General features: G+C 43.4%; 1 protein-coding gene across 1 annotated transcript; it reads right to left on the bottom strand.

The window, feature by feature from the left end:
• Positions 1-3,509: 3,509 nt before the first annotated feature.
• Positions 3,510-23,727, bottom strand: LOC129214540 (myosin heavy chain, skeletal muscle, adult-like). Its single transcript, XM_054846378.1, has 39 exons — positions 23,509-23,727; positions 21,768-22,008; positions 21,538-21,681; positions 21,288-21,444; positions 20,926-20,953; positions 20,711-20,828; positions 20,419-20,511; positions 19,596-19,659; positions 19,371-19,469; positions 19,168-19,271; positions 18,952-19,090; positions 17,533-17,651; positions 17,291-17,440; positions 16,412-16,582; positions 15,330-15,639; positions 15,151-15,236; positions 14,571-14,658; positions 14,362-14,479; positions 14,076-14,199; positions 13,854-13,990; positions 13,504-13,759; positions 12,331-12,573; positions 11,942-12,118; positions 11,711-11,856; positions 11,533-11,623; positions 11,055-11,444; positions 10,685-10,811; positions 10,462-10,580; positions 9,988-10,184; positions 9,388-9,571; positions 9,136-9,301; positions 8,839-8,963; positions 8,339-8,647; positions 5,549-5,752; positions 5,050-5,175; positions 4,784-4,954; positions 4,593-4,697; positions 4,367-4,462; positions 3,510-3,782 (listed from the first exon to the last, which is right to left on the bottom strand). The coding sequence occupies exons 2-39, from the start codon at positions 21,969-21,971 to the stop codon at positions 3,627-3,629; spliced, it is 5,841 nt and encodes a 1,946-aa protein (XP_054702353.1). The 5' UTR covers positions 21,972-22,008; positions 23,509-23,727; the 3' UTR covers positions 3,510-3,626.
• Positions 23,728-24,298: the final 571 nt, after the last annotated feature.

Below are 24,298 nucleotides of genomic sequence, written 5' to 3'. Positions count from 1 at the left end.
TTAAATTCTAATACTCTCTTAACTCGTTAGCATCTCTGCAATGAAGATCATCGCATTTAAGCTCTCTGTACCTAAAATCATTTACCCTCTTGCAATGTAGTAGTATGTCATGCAATGCCCAATAGGTAAACCCACTCTCTCTGCTCTCCCAGGAGCATCTCTACCTGCCCTCCCACTCCCCACCAATACCTCTGCTTTCCCAAGGTACACCTCCCTTCAGTGTTTGCAGCCATTTCACTCACAAGGACTCAGGGTGTGAGGAGGCACCAGACACAGCCTGCCTGCCTGCCCTTCCTGCAGTGACAAAGCAGAGATTCAGAAAACAGATCTGTTTCCCACGGCACCTTCACCCAGCGAGGCAGGCATTGAGGTACTAAGGCAATGGCCATGAAATGGGTGGATGGACAGTGCGTTCACAAGCACAGTGTGGATTTCCCTTCTGGAAATCTGTTACAGATGCTCCCAAGTGAGTTCCCTGCATCCCTGTGTTCTGTTTCTTATCACACCCCTGGCCACTGAAGCCATGATTCTGCACCTGGGAACAGCAGCTACATGCACCGTGACCCAGCTACTTGAAGACGGCTGATGTTGTAACTAGCAAATGCTCCCACAGATGATTAAAAGCAGCAGAGTTAAGTGCAGGGTTAGGTACCAACAGCTAAATAATGTGCATTTGATTGTTTCCTTCCTTCCTTCCTTCCTTCCTTCCTTCCTTCCTTCCTTCCTTCCTTCTCCCTAACTTTTTTCTCTTTCTTAACTTCTTTCTCCGAAACACTCTCCCCTCCACCCCCTTCTATCCTTCGCCCTCTCCCTCCTCTCCTTCTCTCTCGCTTGCTCTCTTTCACTCTCTGTCCCTCTCTTTTTCTGTCATTAGGGAAGAATGCACTTTTTGGTCAAGGCAGTGTTTCTGCATCCTGAGTGTATGGCTTGGAAGTGCTTGGAGAACAGCAATGATGAACATTATTATGACACGTTATTGACAATAAGTGTCTGATAGTAATCATGTTTTCCCCAAGACCTTTGCATCAGCACTTACCAGGTCACAAGCAATCTGACTCCAGAAATAGTGTGTCAATGCAAAATGACTCCTGTCCTCCAGCAAAGACAGCAAATGACAAAGTGAGGAGAAATTAATTTTCCTTACCCCTCCCATTAATATTCCACTCAGATTCCAAGAAGTCTCCAGCCATGCTTTCTGCAATGGCTGGTGGCAAGGCCAGGTCAGCCAGGTCAGCCCAGTGCAATGGGGTGCAAACTCCATTTCCCACACATGCAGTTTGAAGTAAATAATCGGACCAAGATGGTGTCGTTTAAGGAACCCGCAACGTTGCCTTTCATCAGTTGAGCATTTAGAAACAAATTCTCAAGGCATAATTGTGGCTTACAGGTGAGAGATGAGCCAAACATTTTCAAATGCTTCAAGTGCACCATGATTCGTCCACAGTCCGGCCAGCTTGTTTGTTTGGGATGGGCACTGTAATACTGTCCAAGGGGAATAGGGATTTTTGGCATCAAAATATGGTCCTCAAAGTTGTTGTGGTATTTGCTAGTCAGTCAGCAGGTTCAAAAAAGTACCCATGGAGCTAGAAATACTTCTCTTTTAAAGACCCACAGTTGCAGTATACTGACTTTGAAATTAAGCTTTGGGGGTGGTTTGTTTGTTTGTTTGTTTAAAGAAATATGTAATTTAGTACAAACAAGATCTTTTTGCTTCCTTTCAATGTGTGGAAACAAAGGTTTTGTCTGGAAACAAAGCATGCCACCTATTTCTTGGGAGCATACTGTGGGAAGGGAGAGAGGAGGGGATGGTTTCCCTCCTTTGGTGCCCAGATATCACTGGCATTGATGCAGCTTTCACAGCTTCACACGTAGAGATGCTGTGTCTCTCAAGAGCATCACTTACAGCGACACAGGAGGCAACACAGGGTGTCATCTTTTCCTTAAATATATTTAGCTGCTGCCTAGCAAAGTACTTCCATATTTAGTCATAAGATGGGAGAATTCCTTGGGTGTAAACCTCAGCGTGCTTGGGAGAAGGAAGACCTCCTAAATCTGAATACTGTTGCTGCAAACACACTGGCCGCTGTGGTCAGTGCAAAAGGCTTTCTTCCTGCTGTCTCTTCCCCACCTCCCCTCCCACAACTCCAGCTCCCTTCCCCACCATCCTTCACAGTTTCTTGAAGTACTCCCTGGAAATGTAGTGGTGTAGAGCTAGCCAGGAACCTCAAGGGAGCCATAAGTGTGTCTTGTAGTGGAAGAGAGCCAAGTCTCCTTTACCATTCCTGACATCTGCTTGTAGAATCTTCCCTTAGCAGCTACGCGATGCACCAGTGTCCAGTGCTGCCAGAATGGCTGTTCCATATTCTAAGTACTACTTCTTGCCTTGCAGGAAACTGGCTGTCATTTGTTTAAAACTTCAGACCAGCACACATTGTGTAGGTGACTTGCTTCCTCTCTGTCCAGCCAGGATGCAGTTGGTATCTACATTCCAACTCATCCATTGCCGCAAGAGTCAGACAGGTATGATGCAGTATGGCATGATCATCTATGTTTTTTTCTTCTGTAAAATGCTAGATTTTGTGATTTCTTTAAAGCTGCAATGGTCCCAGAATTATTTCCACTTGAAGTCTTATCTTACATGATCAAAACTATTTTGTTTAGCTTTTTGTATTTCTATGGAAGTCCACGTTATTCCTTGGCACAAAAGTCTTCTATTAATATTTCAGTACCAGAAAACACTATACAGTACTGCAGCATTTCCCAGTCTTTTCTTGTGGCTCTGTGTGTTCCATTGGTTTGGGTTTATTCCATAGTGAGTCCTCTTGTCCAGACTTACTTCTACCAGTCTGTTGATCAATCTCCATTTGATTTACAACAGGAGCGTTCTGTCTTAATATTGGCTATTCTGTCTAATAGAGAAAGTAAGAAATGCAATATCTTCTTATCCAAATACATTATTTGTTTTGCTTTAGAACTGATTATTGATAACTTCTTCCATAAAAAAAGCTCAGCCTGATCTTTAATTTTGCTCAATAGAAAGTTACTCTCTAGAGTTTGTGGCCTTCACCTGCCTTGTTCAAAGGAGGCAGCACTTCAGTCCTTGCATAAGATGCCTTTGGGGCCCCAGTTTTTTCTTATGGGGCAACTTGCCTCTAAATCAGACTTGCCAATGTCAGAATGGGACCAGCAAAGAGATCCTCTGTGCACTGCACCCATTTAGAAAGAGGACTCCCCAAGGCAGAAACATTTTTACTGTGCCAGGATAGACAAGGTACTCTTCCTGCCTTTGTCCTCATCCTCTCCTCTTGCCAGTATGGGATTAAATTAGTATTATTCCCTACCCAGTAATGTAATAGGACACAGTAAAGAAATACTGGAGATGGGATAATTAAAACTCTACTGCTATCCAAGAGTTAAAGTAAAATAAAATGTTTCATTTGCAAATGCCGCAAACTTAAGTAACTGCAGAATTGAATTGTAACAACCAAAAGCACTGCCTCTGCTGTGTATGCAAAGGAATCTATGGTCTTTATTCTCTAGACATTGACACAGTTACAAAGACTCATCGCAGAAGAAAGCGACCAAGAGGTTCACATTTTGTGCATCCCTCAGGTCACTTTGCTGCCTCACTCTTCCTCTTCTATTTTCTTGCTGTGAAACTCCCGGCTTTTCACGCGGAGCTTGTTGACCTGCGACTCTGCAATGTCAGCCCGCTCCTCGGCTTCCTCCAGCTCGTGCTGGATCTTGCGGAACTTGGAGAGGTTGACATTGGACAGCTCCTCCTGTGTGAGCAGAGGGAGTCGGTGGTGAGGAGCCAAGGGTTTCACTCCTCCTGCGCCTCGGCCTTGTTGGGGCTGCGGCTCTTCCCCTCCATCCCCCACCCACCGCTGCTTGCACACAAGCCTCACACAGACCTCCTCATCCTCCCTTATTCAGCATCCCACTGTGACAAGCTTCACTGTCACTCCTGAGGAGCTATTTTGTCACTTGGATTTGTCATTTGTGTACTTCTCCCACTACTTGCTGCCCAACACCAGTGTGACTTAGATTGAGAGAGATCCTGAAACCCTCCGCTGTTGATCAGCAGCAGAGATTCATGAACTTGTCAGTCAGTAGATGTGGCCCTTGGGTATTTTAAGTCTGACCTCTGTATAAAACAGGCTGCACAACTTCCCTCAGCTCATCCCTGACGGCAGGGTGCCCAGAACTCAGCAAGGCCTAATGACACGATGGTAAAATGGCATGGCCAAGACTGTTGTGCCTTGGGAGCTTCTTTCATGCCCCTTTCCTGGTATCCATAGTCATCTCAATGAGCGTGCTGCCCTGATGGAAGGCGGCTCTTGCCCATTCTTTGAGCAATACTTACAGCCTCCTCAGCTTGTCTCTTGTAGGATTTCACCTTCATTTGCAGCTTGTCCACCAGATCCTGCAGCCTGAGAATATTCTTCCGGTCTTCCTCAGACTAGAGTGGTTGGTAAGCAGGACAGAGAATGAGTTCCTGGTTTCCCACCACGTGAGGTTAGCAATTCCCCTTGGGAAATTTGACTCGCTATGAGAAAACTCTCTCAGCCCAAGGAGGCCTCCTGCCTTACCTGGTAGGTCAGCTCCTTCACCCTCCTCTCGTACTTGCGCACACCCTTCACGGCTTCAGCGCTGCGCTTCTGCTCAGCATCCACCTCCCCTTCCAGCTCCCGCACCTGCAATGAGAAGACCATCTTTGGAGCTTCCCTGGTGGTTACCTATGTGCCGCGTTCACTCATCCACAAATAAGAGCCCTACGCACTCTGGCCTCCAGCTTCTGGATTTGCTTCTTGCCTCCTTTCAGTGCCAACTGCTCAGCCTCATCCAGACGGTGCTGCAGGTCCTTCACCGTCTGGTCCAGGTTCTTCTTCATCCTCTCCAGGTGGGCGCTGGTGTCCTGCTCCTTCTTCAGCTCTTCTGCCATCATGGCTGCCTGATGAGAGAAAAGGATCAGAGCCATTTTGGGGCTGGAAACAGTTTGAGGGAGAATACATCCACCATCAGCACTGAAAGCAGGCCCCAGCTCACATCAGTGATGGCCTTCTTGGCCTTCTCTTCAGCATTGCGGGCTTCCTGGATTGTATCCTCCATTTCACTCTGAATTTGGGCAATGTCTGTTTCCAGCTTCTTCTTGGTGTTGATCAAGCTGGTGTTCTGTTGAACAACAAAAAATATTGTCCAGTTAGTTCCAAAACAGAACAGTTATTTTAGAAATTTACTGCTGAAATTTAAAGTTATCATCTATGTGTGTAATATTAGCATCCTCCTTCAAATGATGCATCTTGTCAGGTCATACACAGCTAGATAGTGGACAGTTCTTAAAATTTTAAGAAACACTTCAGTCTCCTGTTAATGCCTTCCTACTCATTTAGCTATAATCCGTTGCACAATTTGTGGCAAAAGAGTAATAATTCTGGTTCAGGTTAAGTTTTTTATTAGAAGAGATGATTTAAGATTTTACAAAGATGAAAAAACTGTAAAGGGGAAAAAAATTAGCTCTTGAGATTTTGAATCTCATGAATCTAACCTGAGTGTGGAGGAGCTGAACTCTCTCACTTGCATCCATCAGTTCCTGCTCAGCCACTTTCCTCGACCGCTCCGTCTGCTCCAGAGCTGCCCGTAGCTCCTCGATTTCAGCCTGCAACAGGTTTGCTCTGCGCTCCACCATGGCCACCTGCTCCTTCAGGTCCTCCTGGGTCCTGAGAGCATCATCCAAGTGTATCTGGGTATCCTTTGAGAAGAAAGGAAAATTATAATGTCGCATAGCACTGTTGCACAATGACAGTTAGCACCAGTCTAATCACTATTATGTCACTATGAATATATATTTATAGATATAATATTTATTTGCAGAATTATTATGTCAGTATATGCACAGTATCTAAGAATGTGAGCAAGAGATTGATGCATGTTATTGTGCACTGTCCCAGGCCGAGTGACAGCCCTCCCTAAATTTAAGGCTGTGCAAAGGGAATGTAAGCCTGAACTCAAACTCCAGCTGACTGACACAAGTAATTTATAAGATGAAGGAAACTGGACCTTCGTCCCTGCTCCCGGCAGAAGAAAGAACCTTCCCCCATCCCCTGAAGTGCCCCTACATAACAGACACAATGCTGTGGGGTTGAAAAATGAAGAGCATGTGAGTAACTGACAGGATCCAGGAAAATTCAATCATTTAAAGTTGATCCAGCCACCCACTCTCATTAGAACCAGTGCCACCAGAAAAGCACATAAGGTATTAGTAATTGGAGATTTGTTACTGAGAGGCACCAAAACACCTGTTTACCATCTAGACAATGTCTCTAGAGATGTTTGCTGCTTACAAGGAGCTTACATTCATTATTTCACTGAGAGGCTGCCAAACTCCATGAACTCTTCAGATTATCATCTGCTACTACTATTCCATGTAGGCTTTAATATTGCAACAAGGCAACTTATACCCATCAAAAGAGACTATATGTCCCTCAAGGCAATGTCAAAAGGATCTGGAGCACAGGTGGTGTTCTCCTCTGTCCTCCAAATCAGAAGATGGTGTTCAGGAGGGAGGACAAAAATTGAACAGGTGAATGTCTGGCTGTCTAGCTGGTGCCATATTCAAGGTTTTTGTTTCTATGACCATGGGTCTACCTTTGAGAAGCTCAGTCTGTTGGAAGCTGATTGCATTCACCCAGCCAACTGGGACAAGATGGTCTTTGCCAACAAGCTGGTCAGAGTTTTAAAGTAGACTTCGTGGAGGAAGAAAATTGAGTTTTGAGTAACAGAGAAGAGCCAGGGGCTGCTGATGTATTAGGAAGCAACAGGAAAACATCTGTAAAATGTTCCAAAAGAATTAGGATTTGTTCCTCTAAAAAGGTGATATGGTCAATAGCCCAAATTAAGTGTCTCTGTAGCATGGGTAATGAATAGGAATAGTTGCAAGCCACTGTACACCTAGAAAGCTACAATCTAATCACTGTCACTGAAACTTGGTGGGATGAATCACATGACTGGAGTGCTACAATCAATGTCTATAAATTGTTCAGAAAGGACAGCAGAGGAAGGAGAGGTGAGAAGATTGCTCTCTATGTAAAAAATTGATTCATTGCACAGACCTGTCTTTGAAAAACAGTGATGAGCCAGGTTGAGAGCTTATGAGTAAAAATTAGAGGCCAAGCCTGATCAAGGGGAGCCTGTTGACCAAGTGTTATTACTTCAGCTATGGGAAGCATCACGCTCGCAGGCTCTGATCCTGCTTATCACCCTGACATCTGCTGGAAAAGCAGCACAGCTTGCTGTAAGCAGTCCAGGAGACTCCTGGAGTGCATCAGAAATAATATCTTCATCCAGGTGATAGACAGCCCAACTGGAGGAGAAGTGTTACTGCACCTGTTTCTTACCAACACAGATAAACTAATTAGAGATGTCAAGCAGCCTGGGCTGCAGTGACCATGCCCTGGTGATATTCACAGTCTTGAGAGTTATGGGTCAGATGAAGAGTAAGGTCAAGACCCTGAATTTTAGGAGAGCGGACTTTCAGTTGTTTAAGGAATTACTGGGTGGGACCCCCTGGGAAACTGCCCTCAGCGATAAAGGAGCAGAAAAGAGTTGGCAGCTCCTTAAGAACATTTTTATTTGAGTGCACAAGCTCTCAATTCCCATGTATAAGGAATCAGCAAGGAAAGCAGGACAACAGCATGGCTAAGTAAGGACCTCCTGGTCAAACTAAAGTGTAAGAAAGAAATGCATAGGCAGTGGAACCAAAGAGATGTATCCTGGAAATAATATAGGGATGCTGCCTGAATGTGTAGGGATAGGATTAGGAAAGCTATGTCACAGTTGGAGCTGAATTCCTGTTCTATTAAGTTTTGGTGTGGCCTCACCTTGAGTATTGTCTGCAGTTCTGGGCCCCACAATTTTAAAAGGGTACATCTAGAGGAGAGTAAGAAAGCTGGTGAGAGGGCTAGAAGGCATGGCCTCTGAGGAGTGGCTGAGGACATGGATTTCGTCTAGTTTGGAGACAATGAGGCTGAGGGGCAACCTCAATGCACTCTGTAGCTTCCTGAGGAGGGGAAGTGAAGAGGGAGGTGCTGACCTCCTTGGTATCCAGTGACAGGAAGTTGTGGATGCCATGTCATTGGAAGTGTTCAAGGTCAGGCTGGATGGGGCTTTTAGTAGTCTGATCTAGTAAAAGATGTCATTGCCCATGGCAGAGGGGCTGGACTAGATGATCTTTGGAGGGTCCATTTCAACCCAAATCATTCTATAATTCAATGATTCTATGATATTAGACAAGCTAGACAAGCTAGACACCTAAGTGGACATCCTTAGCTAAACATACCTTGAGCACTGCCTGTGTGTTTCTCAGGTTCTTTTGTGCCTCTGCAGCCACGCGGTTGGCATGGCTCAGCTGGATCTCCATTTCATTCAGGTCTCCCTCCATCTTCTTCTTCAGCCGCAGGGCTTCATTCCTGCTCCTGATCTCAGCGTCCAGGGTGCTCTGCATGGACTCCACAATTCTGAGGTGGTTTCTCTTCATCTGGTCGATCTCCTCATCCTTCTCTGCTATCTTCCTGTCAATCTCAGACTTCACCTGGTTGAGCTCAAGCTGGAGGCGCAGGATCTTCCCTTCTTCATGTTCTAGGGAGGCCTGGACAAGCAGACACAAATATTTATAACATTGATAAAGCTACTGCTGGCTTTCCAGAAAATTACAGGCTATTTCAGGAAATCTCAGCTGGCTGGCTCCCAGCCAGAACAGAGGGGGACCAGGCAGGTTTTAGCCATATGTCCCCATTGCTCATATTTTTACTGCTGATGCCAGTGATTACGGGCATCTACCTCAGCTTCCTCCAGAGCAGCCTGGATTTCAGATTTCTCCTGCTCAATCTGCTTCTTGACTTTCTCCAGCTCGTGAATCGCCTTTCCTCCCTCGGCAATCTGCTCCGTCAGGTCGGAAATCTCCTCTGTGGGAACAAAGACCAAACGCCTGGTCAGGCACAGAGCAGAATGGGAAGGGCCCTGTCGCACCAAGGTGACAGGCATCTTTGCCGACCTGCAGGCAAGGACCCACGTGGAGCGGTGGGTGGTGGTGGATAGTGAGAAAGCCCGGCCGGGAGCAGAGGGCCAGGGACTTACGCTGCAAGTTCTTGTTCTCACGCTTCAGCGTTTCCAGGTGGTCCAAGGACTCCTCATAGGCATTCTTCATCTTAAACAGCTCCGTGCTGAGAGCGCGAGACTCCTTCTGGGAGGCTTCCAGCTCAGCCTGCGTTTCCTCATACTTCTGCTTCCACTCTGCTAGGATCTGAAGAGAAATGGGCCGTGAGTATGGACGTGGCAATCAGGAGGGGATGCTCTGCCCAGGAGCCCCAAGGCTGGAGCCCAGAAGACCTTGTCAAAGTTCTTCTGCTTCTTATCCAGAGCCGCGCAGGCAGCATTCGCTCGCTCCACGTCAATCATCAGGTCCTCCACTTCATTCTGCAGCCTCTGCTTTGTCTTTTCCAGGGAAGCACATTTGGCATTGATGGCTTCGACGTGTTCCTCTGCATCCTGCAGCCGCTGTGCCAGCTTCTTCCTGGGAGGAGATAAGCACAGCTCATGGTTTGAGAGCAAAGAGGAGGCTGTGGCTTGTGGCTGATGGGCTTTTCACAACAGGACGGTTTATCACTTCTTTGAGTATGTATGCTATGCACAGACAGTGCCAGTCCTCTCCCAGTAAGTCACTGTTTTCCCAGTTCTGATTCCCAGGCTTGAACAACCACTGTGCCTTCTGCATGTACTGTCCAAAGGTTTTCTGTACCATTCTCTGGGTCAGGGGGATATTTTCCTCTACATTTCATAAGCCACACACTTTGGAGGATATACTTTCCCTCAGCCCTTACCCTGCCCCAAAGCACAGCTTTAACTTTTTAGGCCAATATCACAGTTGTGTCTTCAAATTTTCCTTGTTAGTCTACCCCTTTTTTTCTCTTCCTCACTTTCCCAACGTACTTGGCCTCCTCCAGCTCCTCCGTGCGCTGAATAGCATCCGTCTCGTATTTGGTTCTCCACTGGGCCACTTCGCTGTTGGCCTTGGACAGGGCACGCTGCAGCTCCCCCTTGGCTTCCTGCTCCTCCTCATATTGTTCCCGGAGCAAGTCACAGTCGTGGCGAGCAGACTGCAAGGCGTGGGCCAGGGCGTTCTTGGCCTGGGGGGGCAAGAGCGAGATTGGGACAAGGGATGGTAATATCCTGGGAAATCTCTTGTAATGGATTAATTTAACACTGTGAACATGACTGCTGGGAGGGTGTGGGTGTTTCCAGTGAAGGACAGATGTAAGTCTGGAGGACAAAATCCACTAATCGCACTCCCTGCAGAAATGAAAATCTTCTCCCAGTATTGCTTGTGCTAAGCAGACCCTGTCCTCACCAGGCAGTGTGAAGTTAAGAGCGTTTTCAGTGGCCAGCTGTAGGAACTATGATCACCTTTATCTCTTCCTCTAATTGTCTCTTGAGTTCCTCGATCTGTTGGGTGAAAGCCTGCTTGCCTCTAGACAGCTGAGAAATCAGAGCATCTTTCTCCTCCACCTGGCGCGAATATTCACCTAGGAAAACACACAAAAAGGAAATATTTTCCTTGTCATTCGTGGCCCAAACAAACTGGTTTTGGAAGCTCTCCCATTCCACAGCACAGAGGAGGCTCTCTCACCTGATTCTGTCTGCAGGCGAGCCCTTTGAGCACTGAGGTCATTGATCATGCGCTGGTGCTCTTCTTCCTTTGTCTTAATCTCACTCAGCTGGTCTTCCAGTGTGCGACACATCTTCTCCAGATTTGCCTGTGGAGATCACAGAGAATGAAAGAAGATTAGTGTATGGTTGCCTCCTTCTTAGGAACTGCATGATTCTCACCAGAAAAATGTCATCAGCCGTGCAAGCTCTATACGGCTCATTGGGGTTAGAAAGTTAGAAATACAGTTCTACACAGAGACAGAGAGTTATATTGTAACATGATCATATTTTAAAAAGATATGTTTCAACATTATTTATTTTCAAGTTGTTTTCAGTATATTTTTCAATACCTTGGCTTTGGAGACGGACTCCATGTTACTGGCCAAGTCGTCAATCTCCATCTTCAGCTCACTCTTCTCCTTCTCCAGCTTCTGCTTCACTCGTTGCAGGTTGTCGATCTGCTCCCCAAGCTCAGCTGTGCTGTCCGCGTGCTTCTTCCGCAGGGCGGCAGCCGTGGCTTCGTGCTGCAGCGTGGCCTCCTCGAGGTCGCGACGCATCTTCTGAAATTCTGCCTCACGCTTCTTGTTCATCTCGATCTGAGCTGCGGTAGCTCCTCCTGCTTCTTCCAGGCGCTCGCTGATCTCCTCTAGCTCCCTGGAGAGGTCAGCCCGATGCTTCTCTGCTTTTGCCCGAGACGTTCGCTCAGCCTCAATTTCCTCCTCCAGTTCCTCAATACGAGCCTGGGGAACATTAGGGACCCTTCACACCCATGCCCTCCTCCTGCCTCACCTGAGACTGGGGGAAAGAGGAGAAGGGACAGAGACTTGCCTGCAGCTCCTTGATCTTCTTCTGTAATTGCATGCCCAGGGCTTGCTCATCCTCAATTTTGCTCTGGATCTGGCTGATTTCAAAGTCTTTCCTTTAGGCAAAGCAAACCATGTTAGAGCTCAAAGGGAAAAGACAAGTGCACCAGCCCAGCACTCGGGTGCCCCACAGCCACGCTTACTTCTTCAGTTTCTCATCCAGCTGCTGCTTATCGTTTTCCAAATCCATTATGCTGTCGTGGGCCAGCTTCAGGTCTCCTTCGAGCTTCCTCTTAGCTCTCTCAAGGTCCATGCGCAGTTTCTTCTCCTGCTCCAGGGACCCTTCCAGCTAAAAAGAGCAAGACTATCAGTGCTCTGCCAGCCAGGTCTAACTCCATACCTGTTCTCTTCTTGCTGTATGCCTGTGTGCTTACGTCGTCCACTTGCTGCTCCAGCTTGGTTTTAGCTTTGGTCAGCGTATTGACTTTGTCCTCTTCTGCCTGCAGGTCATCCAGTGTCTGCTGATGGGCCTCTTGGAGAGCTTTCTTCTCTTTTGTCAGCTTGGCGATGGTCTCGTCCAGGGCTGCCATCTCCTCTGTGAGGTTTTTCACCTACAAATATGAGCAATTGTGAATTTTTTGTAGAAAATATGTTCACTGGTGCAGTGTAATTTTCACTTTGCGGTGTTTTGCCAGTTGTTTCATTTATCCTGTGGATGCTGAGACAATGCCCAGTCTAGAAGCTTTCAATGCCAACATGCCTTACGGTAGCAGGCTCTTACTCAGAGAGTCTCGTGACGTCTCGTGATTCCCCGTGTGCATACCTTGTTTTCAGTGGCATGCTTTTCCTTCTCCACTTTGGCCAGTGTTAACTCAAGGTCATCAATATCTTTCTTCAGCTCTGAACATTCATCCTCCAGTTTTCTCTTCTTGGCTGTCAGCTCGGCATTAATTTCCTCCTCATCCTCAGCTCTTTCAGTCACCTCCTTTACTTTGGCTTCCAACTGGATTTTGGTTTTGATGAGCTGGTCACATCTTTCCTCAGCATCAGCTAAAGCATCAGCTTCCTGGCACGAAAATGCAGGAAAGTTTTTTTGTTGTTAAAGGAACAGAAGTGCATGAGGAAGACCTTTGGGATAACTTTTTTTGGAAAATATTACTGTGTGTTTACATTAAAAATTACAAATTCAGAATAACTTTTTAATAATTTTTTTTTTACCTTCTTCATCATCAGATACTGTATCTAGCTCCATTACATTTCACCTCATTTATTTCAGATATGTTAGTGGTTTACTTGGATTTAAGCAATCTTTTCCTCCTCTCCTTTAGAAAATGATTGTGTTTTATAATGTATCGTATTGAAATTTATGTGGAAGTATTGAGAAATGTAAATAATTCCAGCACTGAGAAAATATTTGAAACTCCCATTAGTAGATTTATACCCAGCCAGTACAGTCAGTGGACACTAGAACAAGATTCATCTTTCCCTGAAATGGACACTGCAACTCAATGATATTGCCTGAGTTTCTGAGAGACCAAATTGCACTGGAGACAACCATACAAGGCTGGCACTGTGTTGTAGGAGGTAATGGACACCTGCGTCTTCTGGAGCGGTAGCTACAGGAGCTCAGGTGAGATATGCCATAAGAAATGACATTAGGCCTTTCATTTCGACAACTGAATTAAGGCAGAGTAGTTGGTCAATTGAATCAGCATCCCCACTCGACTAAATACGCTACAGTGACTATAATGAGGCTTTATGTCATGAACTCACATGGACACATGTACATGTAAGCATTAAGACTAAAAAGTAATTCTTTAAACTACACTTTGTTCTAGTGAGACTGAGTGCGGAAAGAAAGTGACCTGAATTTTACCTTTTGTTACATGGCATTCAGCTTAAAATATTTTGTAAAATTCAGTCAGAAGAGTTAGATCTTATTTACTTATTTCCTCTACAAAAAAAACAACTAAACAAACAAAAAAAAGTTACTCACAGCCTGCACTTGGAGCTGCAAATCATTTTTCTCCTGCACCAGTTTCACCATTTTCTCCTCCAGCTCCTTCCTCTTTGCCTCAGACTTTGCAAGCTCTTCCTTGGTTTTCTCAAACTCCTCCTTCATGTTGGCCATCTCCTTCTCAGATTCTGCACTCTTCAGCAAGGGCTTGATCTTGAAGAACAGCTTCATCCAGGGCCAGTGCTTGACGTTCATAAATGCACGAACATTGTACTGGATGCAGAAGATGGACTCCCTGAGGCATAATTAAAATGTACATTGAATATTTTCAGTATGACAAGCGCCAACACTTTCCCCCAAGTATTTAACTGAAGATGAGGAATGTCTACCTCCTCTCCACCATTCTCTGGTACTCCACTCTCATCAGGAAGCCCCTGCACCTGGCCTGCGTGCGGGTGATGAGCTGTGCCAGCTTCTCATCCCTCATCTCCTCCAGGAGTCCCAGCAGCCCAGCTTTGAAGAACACCTTGAGAAAGCCAACAGGGCCACACATCACTGTCAGGTAGAGCAAAGCACAGACATGCAGTGAGTGAGTCAAGCAGCATTTGTACCTTGGTGTGGCCAAATTTGTACTGGGTGTGGTCCACATCGATTGACCCTAGGAGCTTCTCAGAAGCCTTCTTGCTATCAATGAACTGTCCCTCTGGGATAGCGCTGGCATTAAGCACCTTGTATCTGTGGAATGACAGAAAAAGGAAGATACGGCTATTTTTTTCCCACCAACACACACTAGCTACTGAACCCCACCAGCTCATATATAGCTATTTTTCACATCAGAGTCCAGTCTGAATGAACCAACATTCCTTTTAATGATGCTGAGAAGTGCAGTACTCTCACCTCTGTTTGAAGTCAGCATAGAGAACTCTGCTGGGGAAACCTTTCCTGCAAATTCTGATGCCTTCCAGCACACCATTACAGCGCAGCTGGTGAAGTACCAGTTCATGCTCCATGGCACCTAGCAATTCAGAGCACAAATGAATGCCACAGTTCCCAGTGCGGAGGGGAATGGATGTATCAAAGGAAGTTCTTCTGCTTGAGCATCTTACCAGGTGTTTTTGTTTCATTTGGGATGATGCAACGGACAAAATGGGGGTGAGTGCTCCGTAGATTGGTCATCAGCTTATTTAAGTTCTCCTGTGGGATCATGTGTAGCAGCTTAGATTAGAAAAAATTACTTCTCTGTGCTCTGTATCTAGATAGCAAGGAACTAATATAATGAATCATAGGAGAAAGAAGCTTTCAAATTTAAAATTTAGATTTAATGAAACTTCTATATAGTTAAGTATTCTCATTAAAAGAAAGTTTTAAATTCTGCACCTTAGTCTGTATAAAAATTTTAACACAAGGCTTTATTTAATTAATTTTTATATTACATCCCAAATTCTGAAAAATATTTTTCACAAAGAATGCAAGTGAACTTTTAAAAGAAATTCAGAGGGTCAGCTGAAGACTGCTTGAAACATATCCCAAATGTGAACAGATAATTATTAGGAAAAGGCAGTGAGTAACTTCTTCTCATTCATACTTATTATTGTTTCATCATAAAACCAAGGTCATGAGAAGAACAGGAGTTTAGATAGCTCAGATTTGAAACTATGTTCATGTCACATGGATTTTATACTTTACCCGGAAAAGAGCTGAGACTGTCTGGAAAGAAGAACCCTTCTTCTTGCCACCCTTCTTTCCACCGCCAGCACTGCCACCACTAGCCTCTTCAAAAACAAAAAGAGTGTTTTAATATTATCTTTTTTGTTTCATCTTTACCTATCATAAATCTTGGAAAACAAGAATTTTAGAAAACTAACCTGTTTCTGCTCCACCATAGGAGGCAAAGAGTAAGGCTAGTGTCTTCACAGATGATTTCTGGTACAACCCAATGACAGTTTCGTTCAGGGGGTCCTTGTTTTTTTCCAGCCAGCCAGTGATGTTGTAGTCCACCGTGCCAGCATAGTGGATCAAGGAGAAGTGTGCCTCAGCCTTGCCTTTGGCAGGCTTGGGCTTCTGGAAGTTGCTGGACTTGCCCAGATGCTGGTCATAGAGCTTGTTCTTGAAAGAGGTGTCAGTTGCCTTGGGGAACATGCACTCCTCTTCCAGGATGGAGAAGATGCCCATGGGCTGGAAGATAGTACAATAAAGAGAGAATGCCTGTAGAATAATATGGTCATGACTTGTTCTTAAAGGGAATATAGTAAAAGATAGGAAGCTGAGAAACAAACCAATACCCTTGCCATGAAGAAAAGTTATTTCTAAAAAGTTGTTCAAAAGATTCACCTGCTTAGCTCACACTTTAGCACAGTGATTCAGGAATGTTTTCTTATGCCAAAAATCATGTTAAAAATCAGGAGAATGAATGTATTTCAAAATATTGTTCACAAATGTGTCCATTTTATATTTACTTCAGTTTTTGTACTTTTAATCAAATCCCCAAATTACCTGGAACTACAAAAAATCTTGTTCAGTTTCTTGCATTCAGAGATCAGGCACTAACTATATTGGCCTGTACTTACTTTGCTATGAACCATCTAGAAAAAAATTGTATTGTCCAGATAATTTTATTCCACAACCATGAAAAAATATTTTTATTTTACTTTGGGAGCTGCTCTGTGTTTTTGGAAAAAAAAAATGTCCTTTAATCTAGCAAGTGGACATACTCTCCACATAGAAGATGTGTGAGGAAAACTTCCATAGTTATCATCTGTGGACTTTGTAATATCTCTAATGCATAGTAAGTAATGCTACAGATCAAGAGATATTTCAACAACTAAAACTGAATACATGAAACTAACCATGGAAGAGACTTTTTTTTTTTAATAAATAACATTTAACAATTTTCAATTTAAAATAATGAGTTCCTGAAAATAGAAGACATTTTGAATTAAAAATTTACCTTCTCAATGAGCTCAATGCAGGCAGCCAGGTCCATCCCAAAGTCAATGAATGTCCATTCAATTCCTTCCTTCTTGTACTCCTCCTGCTCCAGCACGAACATGTGATGGTTGAAGAACTGTTGCAGTTTCTCATTGGTGAAGTTGATGCACAGCTGCTCCAGGCTGTTGAACTTCCCAGTTGAAACAAAAGCAACAACTCATTGTCAACATGCACAGTTCTTGATCTTTCTCAACTCTTTATAAACCTTCCCGGTTAAAATACAACTGTATTATCAGGACTTCACCACAGCAGGACCTATATGCAGCTTCTCAAAGAAATAACTACATAATGAAAATGGAAATTTTTCCAATGCAGATATTCCTAGAGAATCTCCTAAAATTCATAAAGTACATTAGCATTTTTTGGTTCAGCCAAAAAGATGAGTGTATGCACTGGTCTCCAATTTTTTAACACTGGTATCTCTGATTAAATACATATCTATTCATTCCTTGGTCCTTTAAACAATTTACATATCTTTAACGCATTGTATGTTTGTGAATGGGCCTCCAAATCCTAGTTCTGCTCCTGAAGCTCTTATATAAAATTATTGTAATTATGTTGGGTTGTTTTTTAAATCATTAACATTAAACTCAAACTGTTAAAATATTTCAACATAGAAAATTCTATTTGCTATTTCTACACAAAAAACATAAGTCTGTTCTTGTACTGATGAAGCTTCTGAGGCTTTTGCTCTGTGCTACAAAAGAAAACAATGGATTTTTTTCCCAGAAAATTGCAAATGACTAGAATGTTAAACCTTCAGAGGCATATTACTTGGAAGTTCTCTGATATAGCAATCTCCTCCTGCAAAAGCAGTCATCAAACCTGTAATCCTTACATCAAAGATCTCAAAGCCAGCAATGTCCAGGACACCAATGAAGTACTGTCTGGGCTGCTTCGTATCCAGCTGTTGATTGATGCGAACAACCATCCACAGGAACATCTTCTCATAGACAGCCTTTGCCAGAGCACCCACTGAATTGTTCACCTAAACCAAAGAAGAATGGAGTAGAAGGAAAACAATATCTGGAGCAAATGGTGATACAAGCCAGAGGTTCCCAGTCACCAACTGGTTGTTACCTGCTGCACAGTTTGACCCTTGGTCACATACTCGTTTCCAACCTTGACTCGAGGGTAGCAGAGGGCCTTGAGCAGGTCTGCTGAGTTCAGACCCATCAAATAGGCTGCCTTGTCAGCAACTAAGTAGAAGGACAAGGAGACAGAAAAATTAAGACTAACAAGACATGCAGCATTTTGAGTTATAAACCCTTTCCAAAGCAACAGTGATCAAATTCTGCTTACTGGATCTCAGAGGAAGCATGGCAGTCATTAAAAACAAAATCATCTTTGTTCTGAAAGCTTTTCAGAGCAATACACCTAATTGTGATTTGTGTCTTTAAAAATCTTCACAGAAGCATCTAGAAACAATATAGTTGTTAAAAATTCATCCTGAAAGCTGAAGTTCATCACTTCAGTCCAGAGCTAATTGGTATCTATAAGCCAGGCAACAAAACACCAAAGTGTCAGCAGGTTGGCCACGTGAGTGTAATCCAAAACATACACATAGGTACTTGGGCTACCTGTATTCTTTGGCAGCAGCTACAACCCTAAAGGGGAATGCATTCCAAAATTATAGCTAACAATTAAGAAGTGCGCCTTTCTGGAGACTTATAGTCATAGCAGAAAGGCAAGAACATTGATTCATTCAGGGTCAAAACCCAAAAATTCAGTTCTGAAGCTGGCCATCTGAAAGCATTCTTTGGAAGAAGTAGACAGGGCTTAGTCATTTTAAACCATGTATGCATTATACAAAATTTAAGCAATTAGGTAGTCAGCTGAGAAGTAGAAATCTAAGTCAGTTCTTCCCTAGCATAATGTACCTATGCCCCACTTAGACTGATATTCAAATAATACTACTATGTAGTGACAATTACGGATTTGAATCTCCAAAGAAGAAGAAAGAAATTGAAGGAAAGTTCCCTTTTACCTGGGCAAAATTCCTGAATAACATTGTGGAGGCCCCATCCCTGAAGTGGAGGGTGTCCCTGCCCATGGCAGAGGGATTGGAACTAGATGATCCTTGAAGTCCCTTCCAACCCAAACCATTCTATGATACTATGTGATTTATGAAAGAGAAGTTCTAATTCTAAATTTAATGCCTCCATATTTTTTTTTTTTTAAGCAACCGGATATATATTTTCTGAAAAATCTTTCTCTTCTCCATAGGTCTTCAATATAAGCACACTGAACAGGCTGTGCTGTCCAGAACTGTGGTAGCCCAGCAGAGAATTATGGACACATATTCGATTCATACTTCTAATAAAGATTAGGTAGTAATTGAAAAAAATGTATATACTGGATGGCAGTTTCATACCTATATACTAGCTCGAATAAACACTTTTTCACACATTTCCACTGTTCTCTTTTTTGATCTTCCAAATACTGAATTATTATTGCTACTTCTATTTCTAACAGGTCAGCCACAGACTTTGTTAATACCTTCTGTGCCATCAGGCTCTGCCTGCTCCTCTCGTTGTTTCTGCTTGAACTTCAGGTTCCCGTAGTGCATGACAGCTCCTGTCAGCTTGTAGATGGCAGTCTTTTCATCAGCAGTGAAGCCCAGGATGTCAATGGCACTCTGCAATAGGAACAATAAAATAAAAACTTTGTCTGGGAGAGATGACAATAGATACACCACTTTAAATTATTACTTACATCTGTAGCCATGAGCTCCTCCTGGTCATTAATGCTGGCGACAGTGATCTCACCTTGACTCACAAAGTGATAGTCATATGGGTTGGTGGTAATGAGAAGCATGTCTGAAAGTAAGAAGGGACATGGACACTTAGTTTAGTCAAGCAAGTAATAGTGTGAGTTGATGTTCAGCAATCTTCCTTCAAATTAGTAATTTTTCCTACCTATTAGCTCTGGCTTCTTGTTGGACATGATCTGATAAAATATGTGGTAGCTTCTTTCTGCTTTGAGCTGGAAAGTGACTCTGGACTTCTCCAGCAGATCTGGAGGGAAAATTTAATTAGAAACAAGAAGAAACAGCAAAAAAGAAAGTATGATTGAGTGAAGTGGTATTGTATGGATAGATGAGTGAATGGATGGATTGTGAACAGTTAAGGAAAGTGTCTTACATGTTTCAATATCAGCAGAAGCTAGTTTTCCTGTGGCACCGAAGTGAATTCTGATGAATTTTCCCTTTAAAGGAATAAAAGGTTCTTAAGATTTACATCATAAGAATACATCTCAAATAAAATTTTGCCATTTACTCCACTCTAAGATTTCTACTTAGAGACATTTTCTTAAGAATCAGCTATATTTCCACTGCTGACATGAAGTCATCTTTTGCATTTTTGACCATGAAAATAATCAATAGTAACACAGATGTATATTTTATGCATGCTGAATGTGCAACTGGGAAGGAATGGGTGGATTTCATTTAGCCAAACTCTTCCAACTATATCCTGCATACAGACAGCAGTTGCCTTAATGATACAGAAATAGCTATTTAACTAGTTCAGCTGTTTAAATCTGTGTTGCTATCCTTCCTTCCTTTCCTTCCTTCCTTCCTTCCTTCCTTCCTTCCTTCCTTCCTTCCTTCCTTCCTTCCTTCCCATCTTTCCTAACCTCCCTCCCTTTCTTCCTGGCATTCTGTCTCTCTGTGTTTTAGTAAATTAATAGGAATATCAGTAAAAATTTAAAAAAAACCTATTTTTTAACACTGCAATACGTTATAGGATAAAGGGCATGTGATCTGTTATTTTAATTTGCATCTCAATGCAAAGCGGAATTATATTTTTATTAGAATCACTGTTTTTGAAATCTAATTACCTTCAGTATAAGTGGTAAAGTCATGATAAGAAAATTAAATCTTACTCTTGCAAACATGGCTAAACAACAGAAAAGAATGACTGCCTGTTTACTATTTTTCAGGAATCATTTGGTTAAGTAACTTACAAAGCGTGAGGAGTTGTCATTCCTCACAGTCTTGGCATTTCCAAAGGCCTCCAGCAGTGGGTTGGCGCTGATGATTTGATCCTCAAGCGTTCCCTAGAAGATGATAATTATTGCTGGTTACCCTTTCCAAAAATCATGTCAGGAACAGAGGAAAGCATTGATGCAAGCCAGCACCTATTAATTAATGATTCCATCCTCAAGTGTTCCCCACAGGATGATCATTACACCGTTACAGTGTTTAGCTGACATGGCAATTGCATGTTGAACAGTCAGTCTGTTCTTCCTGACTCACCTGCATTTTGCCTGATTGTTGCTGCTCCTCCTTCTTCTTATCCCCGCTCGCTGCAATTGTTGCAAAGTACTGGATGACACGCTTTGTGTTCACAGTCTTCCCTGCACCGGATTCTCCGCTGTCAAACCAAAGAGAGAAGCAGAGAGCGTGTGGTCAGGCAGGAGGTCCCCTGGCACCGGGCAGCCCTGCAGGGACCCGAGCAGGGGTGTACATACGTGATCAGGATCGACTGGTTCTCGCGGTCTGTGAAAGAGGCAGAAATATAGTACTTAGAACTCAAAGAACAACACAGAAAGAATGAAATGTAGTCAGGTAAGTTTAATGTTTTCAACTCTATGCTGTCAGCTTGACCTAAAACCCCAAACGACCAAACAAAAAGCCTCCACAACACTGGGTGCACTGGGGCACTCTTCATTTAAAATAGTAGAAACAATGGTGTGAAGATAGGAAAACACACAGTAGTATGTATGCATCGAAATCATGAAAGCTTTGAAAAATCTCCTCCTATTACTGAGACAGAGTATCCCTTCAGAGAATTTCGTGGTACAATCCCTCTGAGACACATAGAGCCACTCACCAGTCAGCATGAACTGATAGGCGTTGTCAGAGATGGAGAAGATGTGTGGAGGGGCCTCCTGGCGCTTCTTGCCTCGGTAGGCCAACACCACCTCCGGGTTGTACACCGGCAGCCACTTGTAGGGGTTGACAGTGACGCAGAAGAGACCCGAGTAGGTCTGCGAGGAAGGGAGACAGCACGTTGGCTTCCCCTTAGCCTGGCAGAGCAGTTCCTCCTAGCTACCCAAAGGAAGACTGCTGCTGGTACTTACGTAGATCATCCAGGCTGCGTAACGCTCTTTGAGGTTGTACAGCACAGCGGGTTCGTGGAGGTGGGTCATCATGGCCATGTCCTCGATTTTGTCGTACTTGGGAGGGTTCATGGAGAAGATTTGATCTTCCTTCACAGTCAGGGTCTGTCAGAAGGAGGAGATCCATGTATGGCAGCTAAGATCTCAGCGTGGGAATTTAATGCTGTTCGCCAATCTTGCATTTTACCCACCTCTCCAGCTTCAGTCTTGACGGTGACCTTCCCTGATTCCTTGCTCTGGATTGTCCCTTTCACAAAGGATTCCTTAGGGTGCACCACAAAGACTGAAGTCTTGGCATCGAAAGGCTTGTTCTGGGCCTCTATTCTCTCCTTTTCTGACTTTCGGAGGTAAGGAGCTGCCTCCCCAAAGACGGCCATCTCGGAGTCTGACGACATGGCTGCACTTTATGGAGGGGCTCGTCAGCAGAGATCACTGTGGAAAAGTAGATATGTTGCCCAAATGTGTAAAAAAGTAAGCACTTGTTAGTAGAAGAAAAGATGGGAAAAGAAAGGTGTTATTCATAGCTTTTTTGGAAGTAATTGTATATTTTTGCATTGATGTGATTCAAGATTTATGGAAAACGTGAAAATTTATTTTGGGAGATTGTTTGGCTCAGGGGCCACTGTACTGAAATCACATTTGAAATAATCCATAATAACTTAGTAGTCAAGTATTTAGGCACTGTCTTGTGGAGTTAAGAACCTGAAAATTCCTTTCAGCTGCTTAGGCATTCTTTTAAAATTCACTTGAAAATGCAGTTTCTTCCCAAGGGATACGAATTCAGCAAGGTCAGAAAGCTCATACACCACTGTCTTGAGTTGCATACAGACAAATTGTGCATCTTAATGGCTCAGTTTCAGTCTCTAAAACATTGGTATCATTGATACAATTATTTGCTAATTTTAGTGAGTTCTTGAATGGAGCATAAATGGCTACAATGCCTGTTAAAAGAAGAGAATGCTGTTCCAAAACACACTGGCATAGTTCCATTTCTATTATTTTCTTTTCCTGTTTTAAAATTAATATAATTTTAGGGGAAAACAAAGTTAAACATAATAATGATTCTATCATTCAAAGTTCAACTCAGGAATTTAAAAAATAAGAAATTTTAAAGCCGGTATTACTTTCTCTCAAAACATTTTTTTTAATTTTTTTTTTCCCCCCAGAAAAAAAACAGTGGGAAGCATAGGAAAACATTTATTTATTTCTCTCCTATATAGAGGTAGGTACCTAATATTGACACAATCCCTAGTATTGTATTTTATTTCTATTAAAATGAGGGACTAACATGATAATTCTTTATTTGTCCCTGCAGGAACAGGTGGCTTACAGAGGAGGAGGGCTGCAGCTTCCATTTTTTGTGTGGTAGAGAACCGGCAGAGCAGTAAGGGGAACAAATGACAGTGTTGCATTTTACAGAGATGACAAGCAGAGCTTGGTTGCTCATATTACAGCTCTTACTTCTTTAGAGATGTTGTGGTAAGTTTTGGACAAAATAACACATCACATGCTCTGACACAAAATGATGAATTTTGCACTTTTTCCTACTGCGCTTATCTTGGTCCAGTTCTACTGCTGCAGCAGCAAAGATGGGAAGCCAGCACGCCTCACTCCCTGTTAGGTCAGTGAAGCAGAAGTGAAGAATGTCCCCATGGGGATTTTCTGGTCTGCCATCAGCGGTCAGAGACTTCAAACACAGCCACTTAAAGATTGGACCAGATTGTCTTTCGAGGTCTCTTCCAACCTAGGCTGTTCTATGATTCCATGATTCACTTGAAAACCCTACGAGCTTTGGGCACCCCACCACCTTCTGCGACCACACTGGGTTTGAAAATAGAACGTGAAACAGTGACCATTCTCTCAGTCGTAGAGAAATCCCACCCAAAAGGACCTTTTCTCTGCCCTTTAAGAATTAATAAATCAGGTTCTTACCTCTCGTGACACCAGATGGGTGGCTGGCAGTTGGTCAGTACTAAAAATCAGAAATGGCAACTCCCTACTTGCTGCTGCACAGAAATCCAGAGTGAAAACGTGCAGGTACCTTGAAAGCAGATTTAAAACCTGAGCTGAGAAATTGAGTGCCCTCCTGGAAATGAGCACTGGAGGCAGCAGGAATGCTGTGGCACAGAAGGGCACCATCCTCTTCCTGCAAGGCTGCGGACCCCATACACTTACCTTAAGCTTTCCGTGGAGACAGGGCAGACTTGTTGCAGGGACATTTTATATGATCTAGTCTGCAGATGCTACAGATGCCTACTCTTTCTTCGGTCAAAAAATTTTTGGCAAACCTTCTTTGGCAAAGCATTGTCTGGCAAACTGAACTAAGGGCATAATTGTCATTACTAGATATAATTAGAAAATTTTGATGTCTTACTGACTATATGAATACATCTCCTATAAATAATTTGACAAGGGTGTTAAGGAGGGAATCTGGACTAGTCAAGGCACTTAGAGAACTTGGATGCAGGACTTATGGATTCTATTGCTGGCTTTCCCACCGACTCACTGTATGACCCAGGGTGGATTGCTTGGTATGTCTGCGCCACAGATATCCCAGCTGTACAATGGGGATGACAACATTTATCTTCCCCACGTGATGGTGTGAAGCTTATAAGAAATGCCTAAGAGCAATACATTACGCAGGCCACTAAGAGGGAAATAAGTATTACTAAAAGCATTTGGCAGTTGTGTTGGTAAAATTCTGAAAGTAGAAGAGTAATCT

Source organism: Grus americana, chromosome 18 (assembly GCF_028858705.1).
Source record: "Grus americana isolate bGruAme1 chromosome 18, bGruAme1.mat, whole genome shotgun sequence".
NCBI lineage: Eukaryota > Metazoa > Chordata > Aves > Gruiformes > Gruidae > Grus > Grus americana.
Note: the sequence above shows the minus strand (reverse complement) of the source record. Positions and strands in the feature narration are given on the sequence as shown.